Source organism: Hemitrygon akajei, chromosome 7 (assembly GCF_048418815.1).
Source record: "Hemitrygon akajei chromosome 7, sHemAka1.3, whole genome shotgun sequence".
Taxonomy (NCBI): Eukaryota; Metazoa; Chordata; class Chondrichthyes; order Myliobatiformes; family Dasyatidae; genus Hemitrygon; species Hemitrygon akajei.
Window position 1 is genome coordinate 70,799,752 of NC_133130.1, and position 16,419 is coordinate 70,816,170.

The 16,419-nt window shown below is 42.9% G+C and overlaps 1 protein-coding gene across 5 annotated transcripts in view; it reads right to left on the reverse strand.

Moving 5' to 3' along the window:
• The window catches only part of LOC140730544 (utrophin-like), a 460,763-nt gene that overhangs the window by 61,953 nt on the left and 382,391 nt on the right, over window positions 1–16,419 (reverse strand). For all 5 annotated transcript variants that reach the window (XM_073051151.1, XM_073051153.1, XM_073051152.1 and 2 more), the window contains 2 exons: window positions 15,654–15,820; window positions 15,106–15,217 (listed from right to left, as the gene is read on the reverse strand). In XM_073051151.1, coding sequence (XP_072907252.1) covers window positions 15,106–15,217; window positions 15,654–15,820 — 279 coding nt within the window. The remainder of the gene's footprint in view (window positions 1–15,105; window positions 15,218–15,653; window positions 15,821–16,419) is intronic.

Genomic DNA, 16,419 nt, shown 5'->3' on the forward strand with positions numbered 1-16,419 from the left:
CTATGTAGAGGATGTTCAGAGTTATCCATAATTGACCGTAGCCTACTCAGCGCCCTTCGCTCAGCTACCGATGTTAAACTCTCCAGTACTTTGCCCACGACAGAGCCCGCCTTCCTTACCAGCTTATTAAGACGTGAGGCGTCCCTCTTCTTAATGCTTCCTCCCCAACACGCCACCACAAAGAAGAGGGCGCTCTCCACAACTGACCTATAGAACATCTTCAGCATCTCACTACAGACATTGAATGACGCCAACCTTCTTAGGAAGTACAGTCGACTCTGTGCCTTCCTGCACAAGGCATCTGTGTTGGCAGTCCAGTCTAGCTTCTCGTCTAACTGTACTCCCAGATACTTGTAGGTCTTAACCTGCTCCACACATTCTCCATTAATGATCACTGGCTCCATATGAGGCCTAGATCTCCTAAAGTCCACCACCATCTCCTTGGTCTTGGTGATATTGAGATGCAGGTAGTTTGAGTTGCACCATATCACAAAGTCCTGTATCAGTTTCCTATACTCCTCCTCCTGTCCATTCCTGACACACCCCACTATGGCCGTGTGGGGCATGGCCAAAAAAAGGTTGGGAACCACTGGCCTAGAGGAAAACCTGATGTAATCGGCAAGATAACTGCAACTCGGGAGAAGATATGGTTTCCAGGAAGACAATGACCCCAAGCATAAAGCCAAAGCTGCACAGGAAAGGCTTAAAAACAACAAAGTTAATGTCCTAGAGTGACCGTGTCACAGTTCAGACCTCAATCCAATTCAGAATTTGTGGCTGGACTTGAAAAGAACTGTTCACTCATGATCCCCATGCAATCTTTTTGTAAAGAAGAATGGGGAAAGATTGCAGTGTCCAGATGTGCAAAGCTGATAGAGACCTATCCACACAGACTCAAGGCTGTAATTGCTGCCAAAGGTACATCCACTAAATACTGACTTGAGGGAGGTGAATACTTAAGCAATCAATTATTCTGATGTTTTTAATTAATTTAGATCACTTTGTAGAGATCTCTTTTCACTTTGACACGAGTCTTTTTCTGTTGATCAGTGTCAAAAAAAGCCAAATTAAATTGACTGTGAATCAACGCTGTAAAACAAACATCAAAACTTCTGGGGGGGGGAGGGGTTAATACTTTTTATAGTCACTGTACGTAGCAGGCCTGTAGCATGTAATGAAAGATTTTTCTCACTGCAGCTTTCGCACTGTCCACATGTGATTTGCTTGCTAAATGACACTTTAAAAAGTCAAGTTTCCAAATACTAAACACGAGGAAATCTGCAGATGCTGGAAATTCAAGCAACACACACAAAATGCTGGTGGAACTCAGCAGGCCAGGCAGCATCTATAGGGAGAAGCACTGTCAATGTTTCAGGCCGAGACCCTTCGTCAGGACTCGGCCCGAAACATTGACAGTGCTTCTCCCTATAGATGATGCCTGGCCTGCTGTGTTCCACCAGCATTTTGAGTGTGTTTCCAAATATTACTCCACTTTTTTCCCACTTGCAAATTGTCCAGCAACTTTTGCATCATGACAATACATGCAGCTAACAACAGTTTCTGTACTGTACATAAATATTTCACATGACTGAACGTTCTTGACCTCATGGGCTTTTGATGTAGCAGTTTCCACTGTTTCATTAAGCTATGTTGCTTTAAATGAACTAGCAGTTCTTTTGCGCTACACGCCCTTTGCTTCTTTGGAATTCGACATAGTGAATCAATAATTTCTTCAATAAAAACAATATAAATAAGCCAGTTCTAAAATCTTCAGACAAAACATTGCAAACTCCATATTGTCCACACCATCTGCATCAGAAACCAAAAAAGGATATGTGATTGTGTACAATCGTGAAATATACTTAACATGCCAACAAGGTAGAGGGTGACAACCTTTTGTGCACAGTTTAAATCCCTTTGTGCATTAGTAGCAAATGATCTGTGCACATGAACACTCGCGTACCTTAGACAGAACCCACTGGCCCCTCAGAATCTAAGGTTGATTTGGTAAAGATGAATTTCAAAGTTATAAGGACATGACATACTTATTTTGCACCTTTCTCCATAGCAGGATATACCAAGACAAAACAAGAAATGATGAGGAAAAAGGAAGAAAGTAACTGAAAGCAATCACTAAAATCAAAACAATAATAGTAGGCAACCTAATAAGATTGATCCAAAGTAAAGTGGCAGTATAGATTGTGAAAACATGCAGAGATACTCTGGGAGATTTTGACAGACCAAGTGAAGAAATTATATACATGGAAAAATTTGAAGATGTTCATTTTGATAGAATAACAAACTGAGATTTTGGTGTTCAGAGGGATTTGGGGGTGCTGCTGCACAAATCAATGCCAGAATTGCAGGTACAGCGAGCAATTATAAAACAAAGTGTGCTGACTTTTATTGCAAGAGGATTTGTGTCCAAAAGATCTTACTCCAATTACACAGCAGGCTGATGAGAAACATCTGGAATTTGTATAAAGGTCTAGTGAAGTGGAGGAAAGTCTTATCAGTTGGATTCTTGGAATAGTGGTTTTGACATAGGAGGAAAAATTAAATAAAGTAGGCCTGAATTATTGAATTTAGAAAACTGAGGTGAAACATACAGAATTCTTACAGTATTTGTAAGTAAAGATATGAAGTTGATGCTTCTCCTGCCTTGGGTCTCAGGAACCAAGAATTGGAGTGTCAAAATAAGAGGTTGTTTTGATCTTTGTAATTCTCTACTTAAAGAGTGCTGTGGAGGCTCTGTCGCTGAGTAAGACCTTCTGGTAAGATGGCCGTGCACTCCAGTGCGGCGACCGCTCCGGGTCCAATCAAACGTGCATTTACCTGTCCTGCACGTCTCTTTTATGATCACAAGTCACTGCTGGATACTAAGATCAATTACTGCAGAACTATCCCATCAGGAAGTTGCTCAATAGCAATGGGGCTGGACTTATTGTGTATAATTGTATGGTCGCCTGGACTTGGTGCGTACCATTGTGTCAAGACAGCACACAATCCAAAAAAAAAGGTGCTTGTGATTGTTTTGGACATTTTCATTATGATCACAAGACCCTGTCAGACATTAGTAATGGAGAATTCTGCAAGTTCGGTTCACTGATTCGTTGACGAGACCGGTAGCAGGGGAGCTGCATTGCCTTGGTTGTTGCGCAGACAAGGCCTTGGACTTGCCTGCTGTGGTTGCTCGAGCTGACTGTGCGCTGCTTGATTTCGTACAGGGTTGAGAGCTGCCCCACCCGTCAGTGCAGCCCCCTAGTGTTCACTCAGTGGAAGAACAAGCTGGTCGAGGGCAACTTAGGGACCTGGGACATGGAATATACAGTAGTGCTTTTTTTCCTCTTTGTGACAGGAAGTTTTTTCTGAAATTGTAACCATATGTGCAATGTGCTATACACTGTTGGTAATGCGTTCTGCACCCTGGCCCTGTAGGAACGCTGATTTGTCTGGCTTTATTCATGTATGTTTGAATGATAATTAAACTTGAAATTTGAGTATATTTTTACAGTAATGTTTTTCTCACAGCAGTGAGTATGGCTGACAGGTCCACACCCTGCAAAGAAAATTTCCATTCCCCCACTTACTTTCCTGTAATAGAACATAGAAATATAGAAAACCTACAGCACAATACAAGCCCTTCGGCCCACAAAGTTGTGCCGAACATGTCTCTACCTTAGAAATTAGTAGGGTTACCCATAGCCCTCTATTTTTCTAAGCTCCATGTACCTATCAAAAAGTCTCTTAAAAGACCCTATTGTATCCGTCTCCACCACTGTTGCCGGCAGCCCATTCCACGCACTCACCACTCTCTGAGTAAAAAACTTACCCCTGACATCTCCTCTGTACCTACTCACCAGCACCTTAAACCTGTGTCCTCTTGTGGCAACCATTTCAGCCCTGGGGAAAAAGCCTCTGACTATCCACACGATCAATGCCTCTCATCATCTTCAAGGAGAAAAGGCTGAGTTCACTCAACCTGTTTTCATAAGGCATGCTTCCCAATCCAGGCAACATCCTTGTAAATCTCCTCTGCACCCTTTCTATGGCTTCTACATCCTTCCTGTAGTGAGGTGACCAGAAATGAGCTCAGTACTCCAAGTGGGGTCTGACCAGAGTCCTATATAGCTGCAACATTACCTCTTGGCTCCTAAATTCAATTCCATGATTGATGAAGGCCAATACACCATATGCCTTCCTAACCACAGAGTCAACCTGCGCAGCTGCTTTGAACGTCCTATGGACTCAGACCCTAAGATCCTCGTTTCACCACCTCATGCCCATCACCTCCATCTCATTTCTACCGGCCACCTACACCGAAGATCACTTGCAAAAGCCAATTCATCTATCAATCAACTAAGACACATGGGAGGAAAGTGGTACAACTGAGGAAACGCCCTCAGTCAGAGGAAAAACAAACCAACACCCTCCAGATGACACCCAAAATGATGACTGAACTGGGATCACTGCAACCACAAGGCATCAGCACTCCCTGCTGTAACAAGACTGCTCGATATTACTTATTCATTGATAAATTATACTGAGATGAAAGACTGACTAACTGAATGGTGCAGCAGCTATGAATTGGCACACTCTTGCTTATAATTTGTTATGTCTGTATTCTTAAGTTTCTAAAGTAAGTGCCTGCAAAGACATTGAACGCTTGCTTGCTTATCTTCCAAAATTCCCTCTGTTGATGAGAAGTCTCAAGTCACTGAAGAAGCAAATGTAATGCTTTTACCTAAGAAGGGATGCGGGCGGGGGGGGGTGGGGGGGGAGCGAGGGAGAGAACATATGAGCTTACACCGGTTGTCTTAACATCTGACAAGGGAAAATTCTGCAATTCATTAAAAAATAATTGGGGAAAATCATAAAATGATGAAGCAGGGAGAATGAAGTTTTATGAAAGAAAAATAGCATTTGAAAATTTAATTGACGGTCTGGCTGGCAGAATGGACAACAGGGAATTAGTGGATGTAGATTTTCTTTGATTCCCAAAATACATTTGGCAAGGTTCCAAATAGAACTTGCTGCACAAGATAAAAACCAGTGCCAGTGAGGGTAATATAGAGGATTCATTAAGTGACTAAAATCAGAAAGCAGGAATTACTTGGGTGCCACAGGAATTAGTGCTGGGGCCTCACGTATTTACACTTTATTTTAATGTTTTGGGTGGAAGGACCAAGTGAACTGTATTCGCTTTTGCAGTTGACAGGTGGAAAATTGTAGTGAGAACACCCAAGAAAATATTCACTCACCCCAATATTATTAAAGGGGGTGGAGCATAGTTTAGGGCAGGGGTCATCAACCCTTTTTGCACCACGGACCGGTTTAATATTGACAATATTCTTGCGGATCGCTGACGGGGGTGGGGGGTGTTAATCACGACCGTAATTTAGGTGATAAGTCAAATATAAGTCACTTATAAATGGCTAATACTCAATTTTGTTTCTAAAAGGGTTTATCTAACGAATTTAATATTAAACACAGCGCATATTTTCCTCGCATGAATATAGCGATAAGTCAATTATAAGCCACTAGCATCATAACATTTTAAGTAACGTTTGGATCTTAAACACACAACGCATATTTTCCTGGTATGAACATATAAAATCATTGCAACACACCAGTGAGAGGACAAGGTAAGGGCCGGAGGTCCCCATGCTGGGGCCGCGGCGGTCGTAGTCCGGAGAGTGACCGACTGTGTGAGGAGTGCGACAGGGCGTGTGCCTGCCCCCTTTGTACGTAGGTAGGATATATCGGCCGACAAAAATTTGGCTCGAGGGATGACTTTCAGCTGCTCTGCTACTTACGCAACCCTGAGACCGAATTAGGTCGTCTGCGAATACTTTAGCACTGGGTTCCCCATGAACATTCGGTGTGCTAAACAGGTCCAGAGACGGCGCCCATCTGTCCGCGCTCCAGGCCAGTATCAATGGCACTTCTTGCTGGCCGGTTACCCGAGTCCAACCAGTGATCTCTGGCGCGGGGTTATCACTGCGTTTAGGCGACTGACGACCTCGTGTGCATTCAAGTTCAACAGTGGGCGTGACAGGGAATGAGGAAAGGTGCAGCTGACTCATATTGTTTCATATCGCCAAATCATATTGTTTCCTTGCGGCCCGGTGGTTGGGGACCACTGGTTTAGGGGAGATGTCAGATGTCGGACTTAGAGTAGTGTGTGCCTGGAATTCACTGCTACAGTTGGTGAAGGACACTTAACAGAGTTCTAGGTGAGCATGTGAATGTACAAAAATTGGGTTGCAAGACTTTGGTATTCTCTAGTCTTCAAAGCTCTCTAAACAGTTTTCTTTTTTGGAATGATTTTCTTTTGCTGGGTTCTAGGGTGGTGCCAAAGGGCTGGCGTAGTATTATCCCTTTGTTCCAAAGTTAAAAAAAGAATGAAGATTAACCCAGCAAGTTCAGGCCACACAGTTTAACCTCAGTGGTTGGAAATATTTGATACAACAATCCAGGATTAAATTAACAGTCTGTTACATGAACTTGGATCATCTCAGATCATAAAAAGCCAATCCTATTGACTTTTGGTGAGAGGGGACAAGAGTGCAGTTGTGCAGTATAGCTGGAATACATTCTATTGTTGGCTTGTTAGCAAGGATGAAGCCAATGTAATTAAGAGAGAGGCTGCTGCATGGAGAAGGAACTTTCTGAGGGATGGAAAATAGTTGTGTGTTCTTTTCTGTAAGATGTTCTCTGAGAGTTACAGTTTGGAGCACTGCCTTTCCTAATACATGGCAATTATTTGGATTTGAATGGCCTGAAGGAATGTTTTTTTAAAAATCTGCAGATCAGAATCAGAATCAGACTTTAATCGCCAAGTACCTGTGCACATACAAGGAATTTACTTCCGGCAGATGTTGTCTCTCTGCTCATAACAATAATAATGATAAATATAAATGAAAATATAGATTATACATACAGGTAGTGCAATCCAAGTAATAGTTAGCTGACAGTTAACCGGCAGTTAACTGTTCAGCAAAGTGACCGCAGTAGGGAAAAAACTTCTCCAGTGCCTATTAGTCTTAGTCTGGAGGGATCTGAAGCGCCTACCAGACGGAAGCAGATCAAACAGTCCGTGCGCAGGATGGGAGGAGATGACACAATGTAGGGGTAAATTTTTCAAATAAGTTACTGATATATTTCAAAAGGCACAGAAACACAATCTTTCATCCTTACTACAAGAGTCACATAGACAGGGAAACCAAAACAGGTCACTCCAAATAAATAAAGGCCTGGACTTCTAGCATTCAGTCACTCAGTCTCACCGTGATACACAATGGACCAACTCCAACAAAACATGATCAACCATGAGACTAACCACTTCAGCGATTTCAAGAAGTCACTAGTTCCACCAGTCAAATCAGTTGCATTCTTGGTTAAAGGGCTATTTCCAAGGTGAAATATTTCAAGCAATTAGACCAAATTTGCTTGAAAATTATCTATTAGTCATGGAGCATTAAGACCAGCACTTCAGCCTATCATCTCCATGTTAGTCAAATACCCATTTATTGTCAGGAAATGTAGAGGGGGCTTGACCCAAATGCAAAACAGCACAGATTATTTAGCAGTGAGTGATCACTTTAATTATAAACTGCAAAGTAACAAGCAAGGTGGGGCCACAGAACAAAAGAGAATGGATTCTTAACAGCGCAACAAGGTAACTGAAGGGTAGGAGCAACTGACTGAGGCTGGTTGGTTCGTATGAGTAAACAAGGATTGTGGATGACAGCTGGGTTTAAATGGGCTGCAGGTGATGAGGTGAAAATGAGTGGCAGGTGGCTCCTGATAGCTGGGGGGAGAGTGGGAGGTGCCTGCCTGTGCACGCTGGACCCACTCTTCTTCTGGCTGGCACCTGGTCATCCAGGTGGGTTTGATGGAACTCTTCGAAGAGCGATGGATCCAAAATGAAACTGAATGACACCCAAGACCTCTTCTCTGGGCCTTACCATTCCCAGTTGACCAAATACTGCACACCCTGTCCATGACGACATAAATCCATCAACTGGTGAGCTGTGTGCACCAAACTACTTTCCAACTTCCTTAGTTCTGGAGGCTCAGGCTCAGCTGGGTTGAATGGTCCATGGACAACAGGCTTGAGGTAGCTGTGACCCTGAGGGATGAAGCAAGCTAGAGATGGTTGACTGGGTTGATGCGATGGATAATCTTAAGAAGGGCAAATGAGCAGGGGCAAGAGCTTGTGGTAGTTTGTGCACAGGGGCATATCTTGGGTGGTCAGCCAGACACAGTCCCCAGGCTGTGTGCTGATGGTGGTTAGCCTAGTGTCAGTAGGTGCATTTGGCAGATAGGATGGACTCCATGTCCTCTTCCAAGCATTCCGGCATCAGTGAACCAAGGCCCTGGCAGAAAGGAATGCCACCATGAGGATCAATGGGGGTTGGTAGCCATGAAGTACTTTAAAGGGTGACATACTGTGGCAGAGGAGGTGTGTAGACCCAGGGATAATTCAGCCCAGAGCAGGTATTTCTTCCATGTAGAAGGGTTAGGAGCAGTGAAGCATAACAGAAACATCTCCACTTGCTGGCTGACTCTTTCTGACTGCTGATCTGTGGATAACAGCCAGAGGAGAAACTCACTGAGGTGCAATGGAAGGAGCACAAAGGCTCACCAGAAGCAGGAATGAATTGTGGACCCTGCTCTGACACAACATCCAGAGAGAAGCCATGGTAGCAAACTACATGATGGAGAAACCAGGTCCACTCTCTCATCGGCTAACAGAAGATTAAGGAGAGCAGTGAAGTGGGCTACCTTGGAGAACTGGTCCATCGCTATCATGATCACTGTGACCCCATCAGAAGTTGACAAACCAGCCACAAAAATCATGGAAACGTGGGACCATGGTTGTGAAGGGACCAGCAGGGGTTGCAGGATCCTAGAAATCCATTGGTTGGACTAACCGTACTGGACACATTGAGGACAGGCAGCGCCAAACCGGTGTACATCTGCAATCCTGGAGGGCCACCAGAAATGGGGTCTTAGAAAATCCAGGGTCCGTCGTGTGTCTGGATGGCTGAAAAAGTGTGAGGACTGGGCTCACTGAAGTGCTTCAGAGCACAAGGCTGCCAGCATGCACATGTGGGTGTTGGCCAGAGGATGTTCGTGCTCTTGGACCTTGCAGATCTGGTTCTCAAGGTCCTAGACGATCAGGGCGAGAATATGGGAGGATGGAATGGTGGGCTGAGGGTTGAACTCATTTTCAGCTGGGTCCAACTGTCTTGATAGGACATCTGCCTTCATGTTCTTGGAGTCAGGTTGGTAGGAGATGGAGAAGTTGAATTGCTTGAAGATGGGTTGAGTTCATGGGTCTGTGGTTATGGACAGGAGGTTCTGGTGGTCCAAACAGATCAGTTATGGCTTGATGTTTCCTATCAGTCAAAGTCTCCATTCCTCCATGCCCCATTTAATAGTGAGTAGCTCCTCTCCTATTCCAAAGCGGTACTGTCTACAGTTGAAATTGCGCGAGAAGGCGGCACAAGGGTGTCTCTTCCCATCCGGTCCTCGCTGGAAGAACACCCATCTCTGATGCATCCACCTCCACCACAAAAGGTCCAGATAGCAAAGAATGGGAGTGGTGGTGCGGAGCCTCAGGTTCCTTGAAAGCATGGCCTGCTGCAGGAGAGCTGATTATCCATGAAGTAGGTGATTTGGTGAGGGAGGTGAGACAAGGGTGATTTGGTGAGGGAGGTGAGACGAGGGCAATTTTGCTGTAGTTTCAGATGAAACAGCCATAGAAGCTGGAGAAACCCATGACACGCTGTAGCTATTTGATGGGGTGCAGTCGGGGGCCATTCAACAACAGCAGACACTTTCTCTGGGTCTGTGGTTATGTCTTGGGGTGAAAGGATGTAACTCAAGAAGGAAGTTACTCGGGTGTGGAAGTGGCATTTCTCTAACTTGCAGCAGAGCTGGTTTTCGAGGAGACACCAAAGGTCTGAAAGGCCATGACAAGTGGCCTTGGGGTCCTTGAAGAAACTGATGATGTCATCAAGGTAGACAAACACTTACCTGTGTAGAATATCTTGGAGGATCTTGGTAATGAAGGCTGGAAAAGGCTGGACTGTTGGAAACTCTGAAAAGTCAATGCAGGGAAGAAGAGCCCCATTTTTCTTTTTGACAAGAAATATCCTGCACTGGCGGGGGACTGTGGCGGTCGAATGAAACCGTGCTGCAGTATTTTGGCAATTTAGTCTTTCATGGTTTAGGTCTTGAGGAGAATGGGAGAACAGATGATCTCAGGGAGGGGTGGTGCCCGGGTGGTGCCTGGGTGGTGCCAGATCGCATGGTTATGTGATCTGTGAGGCGGTAGGGTGCTGGCTTTCCTTTTACTGAAGGCAATAGATACGTTGTGGTATTGCTGTTGGAGTTTAGTGAGGTTGAGTTTTCTCCGTCCCCTTGGACTTCTGGACAGCTGAATCTGCAGGCAGGTGGGTCCCCAATTCAGCAGAGAACCGGATGACCAGGCAAACTGAGGTTTGTGAATGAAGAGCCAGGGGTAACCCAAGGTGAGATTAGTCTTGGGTGAGTCAATAAGGAGGAAATGGATTAACACAGTGTTACTCGATGTGCACAGGCTGTGGGGACCTTACCAGACAGAAGGACCTTCATCTCTACATGGTGGTGTCGTTTTCCTAGACACAGAGAGCATTTGATGCATGGGTGATCAGCAGCTCTGTGGTACACAACACAACGTTTTTCCATTGACGCTCACATTCTTGGAGGGTTAAGAAAGCTCTCCCTAACTGTAAGGATTCTGCAGTCATTGATGATGAGGGTTCTGCAGCCTGAAATATTTCTGGGAACTGAACTAGGGTTCTGGCTAATGATCTGGAAGGTAAATCCATAAGATGCTTGTCAATTTGGAGGGTTAGACTGAGGAAGCTTTTGAGGTCATTGAACTCATCTCCTGGGTAGAAAACTCATCTTTCAAGTCCTCTGAGAGGCTGTGATGTTAATGGGCCAGCAGTTACAAGGGTCCTGAATTTCACAGTGTAATCCAGCACCGACCTTGAGCCTTGACGCAGGTTAAGTATCCAATCTTTTGCCCACTTCCCAGATGGTTAAAAACCTAGCGCACCTCAACAGTGAAACCTTCATATTTATTGCAAGTGGTGGTTTTATTCTCCCAGTTACCGCCAGCCCAGGCTGGAGCTCACCCATTCAAGAGAAAAATGACAAAGGCAGTCCATAATGTACAGAGATGTCTGGAGCTTGAAATGGAAGGTGCACTGGGACAGCAAGTTGTGGCATCAGGTGTTTCCTAGCATCCTTTCCTCCAAAGCACTTTTGATAGCGATTTGCTCCAATTCCTACTCTAAAATGGCAGTTAGCTTGCACGAGAAGGCGACACAAACGTATGTCTTCCCATTCAGCCCTCGAGGGAAGAGGCTGACTGGTGCTGAGTTGCTGTATCAAGTTGGAGAGTTGGTTGACAGTGGCAAACAGATGGTCAATGCTTTGAGAACGTCTGCTCCCGTTATGACTTCCTTTGGGCGAGCATACTCTGCTCGGTCAATTTTTGTTTCACTGTGAGGAAACGTAGGGAAGGCTTGACCCAAGCGTAGAACAATGATCTTCAATGTTATAAGAGTTCCACATTCCAACTGCTCAGTGAATGAAACAATTGTTTTTCTTATCCCTTCTGAAACTCTTATTCCTTACCTTAAACCTTTGCCCTCTAGTTAAGACATCGGGTAACAGTTTCCTATTATCAACCGAATCTATACCTCTCATACAATTTTATCAGAAGAATTCTCCAATTGCAACAAGTCTATCCTGTCTATTCTCATAACTAAAATTCTCCATCCCACCAACATCCTGGTGAGTCTCCTCTGGACCGTCTCAAGTAGAATCTTATTGTTCCAAGAATGCACACGGTACTCCAGCAGTGTTACACCACTGCTTTTAATATTACTGCACTTGTATTCAAACCCCCAACTAATAAAGACAAGTGTTTCGTATGACTTCTTCACCACCAATCTACAGTACCTGTGCCATCACCTTCAGGGATCCTTGCACTTGTATTCTAACATCCCTCTTTTCTGCAAAACTCCCTACAGACTTTTCATTTATTAGGTAGTCGTTATTCAGTGCCAATCATTCCATAACCCTGGTCTACACTATTTGGCATTCTGGTTCGGGGAACTGAGATTTGAATATTTTTTCTCAGCATTCAAGCCTGGGGTGGGTGTTATTTAAATCACTGATCAGACTCCTGCTGAGGGATGGTCAGGAGGATGGGATGATGTTTAATAAGGAGAAGGCACAGTCCAACTCATCACTCTTCCTAGTGGGAGAAGGAAAAGGAAGCCTAGTAGAATTAGTGAGTAGTTATGCCAAGGGAGGAGGCATGGAGAAACTAATCAGTGCTGCTGTTCAGCAGCAGGACACATCAAGATGTCCGGTCGGAGTGGTTGTATGGATAAAAGAGGAACAGGATAAAATTAATTTCTGAGAAAGCATGGGAAAGACAGTCAGCGATCTTGCTTCATGAAATATGCTTGGATGACCAAAGTTGATAGATTTAGAAAAAGAGGTCACCCTTTGTTTACCCTTTGTTTCTTTATACTTTAGGCTCATTTAATTTTCCCAAGAAGATACAACAGTCTTTGCCTCATTTCCCCTCCTTTGACACTGTCTGCACATCTTGCTGTCTCAGGAAAGCCTCGAAAATAAAGGACACCTACCACCATAGTCATTTTCTCTTTGCCTCTCTCGCTCTCATTACATAGCAAATACAAATAATCAGATATCCGAAAAGTTTATGTACTGATGAGCACTATCTCATTATTCCGCTTTCTCAAACTATTTTGTAATTTATAGTAATTATGTTTTTGTACAGTACTGCTGCTGCAAAACACCAAACATTACGTCATCCAAGACAGTGATAATAATCCTGATTTCAAAAAAACCTGAGGGTAGACATTAGCAGATTCAATGACGACGTCTATTCCGCTGCTAACAGACATTTAATCTCTCAATCTACCTTGCTGCGAATCTTGCACTTCATGTCTACTTGCACTGTACCTTCTCTGAAACTGCAACACTATCGTGAAAGTTGTGGAAAGGCAAGGGATAATATAATATCCTGGCAGGGATAGACTGCAGACAGCCCAGGAAAGAAAATTCTTTGAAGGGCAAAGCTTCCCTTTGCACACTAGAGGTCTGAAGATGAGATAAGCATTCCAAGGCACACACACTGACTGTGGGACAGTTGCTGTACTAACTTCAAAGATCATCAATTGTCACTTTGTAATTTCTATTTATTTTTAATGCCAGTATTGTGAATGGTGATTGCTCTTGCAGCTCAGGAATTAAAATGTATATATTTTACCAAATGGTCAACATCTGTAATTGCTAGCCAATTCTGTATAAAAATGCCATTCAGAATTCAGAACAGTATGGTGACAGGGACCATGCTGTTCTCCTTGTGCATAAGTAAAATAAGGTATGTTTGAGCAGCAAGTGCACAAGTGTTCTGAGTCCAGATATCACTGACAACACTATATTCAGCACAAACAAGGGAAAATCTGCAGATCCAAGCAACACACACAAAATACTGGAGGAACTCAGCAAGCCAGACAGCATCTATAGAAAAGAATACAGTTGATGCATCAGGCCGAAACCCTTTGACCCAAAACGTTGACAGTACTCTTCCTAGATGCTGCCTGGTCTGCTGAATTCCCTCAGCATTTCGTGCGTGTTACTATATTCAGCATTCTGTTTTCTTTTTACTATCTTAATGTAATTATGTTTGCCATCATCTATCTGGATGGCATGCAAAACAAAATCTTTTCATTGTATCTCAGTACATGTGGCAATAATAAACCAATTCCAACCACCAGCAGAGGTAATACATTCCCTGCTCCAATTACTTTTTAAAATTACAATTTCTCTTCAGCTCTCTCTTAACTTCTCATAAAATCTTTAACATCAGTGACTCCACACCATTACTTCTGGTAAAGGGAACAAGAAGTTTTGGTATCAGGGGTTGAAGATGGCTATTTGGAGATTAGCTTGCTGGAGAGATGTAACTACTCTAAAAGATCAGTGTTTTAAACTGGAATACCGTTAAATAGAAACAACTTCACTTCTACTTATCCAACAGCCAAACAGGGTAAAGAAAGAAAGAAAGAAACATTCAGTTTCATCAGGCAAATGTTCTGCAGCTCAACTAGATGCTACTGAAAGATGAGAAGTCCATCAATAATTCCTCACTAAGTACTGCAATATTCTCCTGTACATTGAGAAAGCAAGTTCAGCAGGGTTCACTCGTTTCATTCAATCTGAAGTGATCCAAGGAATATTCTTTGGAAGGAAAATTAACCCAATAAATTAAATAACAAAATTTTGGAAGGAGAAGTTTTGCAGTGTGATGTTTGAACACCCACCCCATCAATGCACTGTTCTCTGACCAAAGAAAATATTATATCCATTTTACCATGCAGAAACACCATTAAACCACCTACTGCTAATACATGTTCTGACCATATTTTGAAGAAATACATTACTCATAATTCCTCACATATAAAAAATGTCAAACTGACTTGATTTTGGGGAATTGTATATTTTATACCCAGGGTTCCTTTTTCATCTACACCATCTGACATCTATACACACTAAGCATCGTATCAATGGTGAGAAGGTTACTGGAAGGGATTCTGAGGGACAGGATTATTTGCATTTCAGAAGGCAAGGATGGATTATGGACAGTCAGCATAGCTTTATAGCTGGGAATATTGTCTCTTTGAATTGGGTCTTTTTTTTCCTGAAGAGGTAATCAAGAGGACAGGACTGCAGAGATTAGCTACATGGAACTTAGCAAGGCCTTTGACAAAGCCCCAATGGTTAAAACACATGGGATCCAGGAAGAGTTGGCAAATTGGATACTAAACTGATTTGGTTAAAGAAGCTAAAAGCTTGGGTGAATTACAGAATATCCCAACGACAACATCAATTTCAACTGATTCTGTAACTCAATGATGTGGTAAACAGACAGTCATCAAATACTTCTTGTGGGACATCTCATATTGTATCTTATGACACAAGGTGAATATGCATTCATACCGGGGTACAGTATTCCACCATCGGATAGTGCAATTTGTGTCCCTTTGCTGTACGTCCTGAAAAGAAACAACTTTGGCAGATGTCATAGTTGAAGTGCTTGAGGCTTCGATACCTGCAAAGGAAGAACAAATGTCAAATAAATTTTGTTGGAAATGCAATGCTTCTTTACAAACTGATATTCATCAAACCTGCTTTTTCACTCGTCTGCATGCTGATTCAGAACTGTAACTATTACCTGTGATCAGTGCCTATAAACATCCACAACATGTATGGATTAGCTCTTCCAACACTGTTCAGATTTTCAAATTCAATTTGTATCCACCTCCAAAGTCTTAAAGCTAAAATCCAAGATTTAGAAGCACCTGAGTAACTTATTTTATCTCATGAGGCTGTCTAAATGATAACAACTCCAATTATGCATCTCCATTTGCAGAGATTAAACTGCTATTAACCAATTCTTGAAAGCTTAATTCCTTCTATGATGACTTTTGTTGGTTTGGAATTTGCTGAATTAAATGTGAATTCTTTCCTTGCAGCACACATCTTACCTAAAGCCTACGATCGGGCATTCTTTGCAGATGTTACACTTCGCCTGATGTTTTGCAGTTTCAGCAGCTGCTACTCGGTGTAAAACAGGTAGCCAGACCATGGACTGAGGCTCCAGTCTCATCCATTCTACAAACAGTTTAGCATCAATCTCTGGCTTGTTCTGAGCCTAGAAAAGGAGAAATTCAAGTGTCATTAATAGTTTGCCACAGCTTACTGCCTCCTCCATGACTTAAAATCAATTCAATAATGGATATTTACTCACTTCTAGTTGTTGCAAAATTAATATAATTCAAAGACTTAAATACATTGTCTTTTGCTGATACTAACTATGAATAATAGGAACCTGGTTGCCTCTGAATCATAAGTTCTTAGGGTCAAATCCTATTCCTAGTCAAAATCAAAACTCCTTGTGAGGGAGCTGTAAGAGGTTCCTTCCTTTTGAGAGCAGTGTTGAGGGTGAACTGGGTTGCCTAAGAGGCAGGAGTCAGTGTGAGCCACAATGCTGAAAGGGCAGGAGCAAGGGAGAGCTGGATGATAAGAAATCTGTTTGTGATTTCTACACCTTTGGAGAGGCCTTATATAATGATGCATTGAATCAGTATTAACTATGTTATCTCTATGAATTTTAGAAGGTTATACTGGATCTTATAAGTAGCATCAAAGAATGTTCTGAAATTTTGTAAAACTCTATTTAGTCATGCTCTAGTTTGATAAAGAGATTCATCCCTAAATCTTTTAAAGTCCCATTTACCTGTAAACAATATT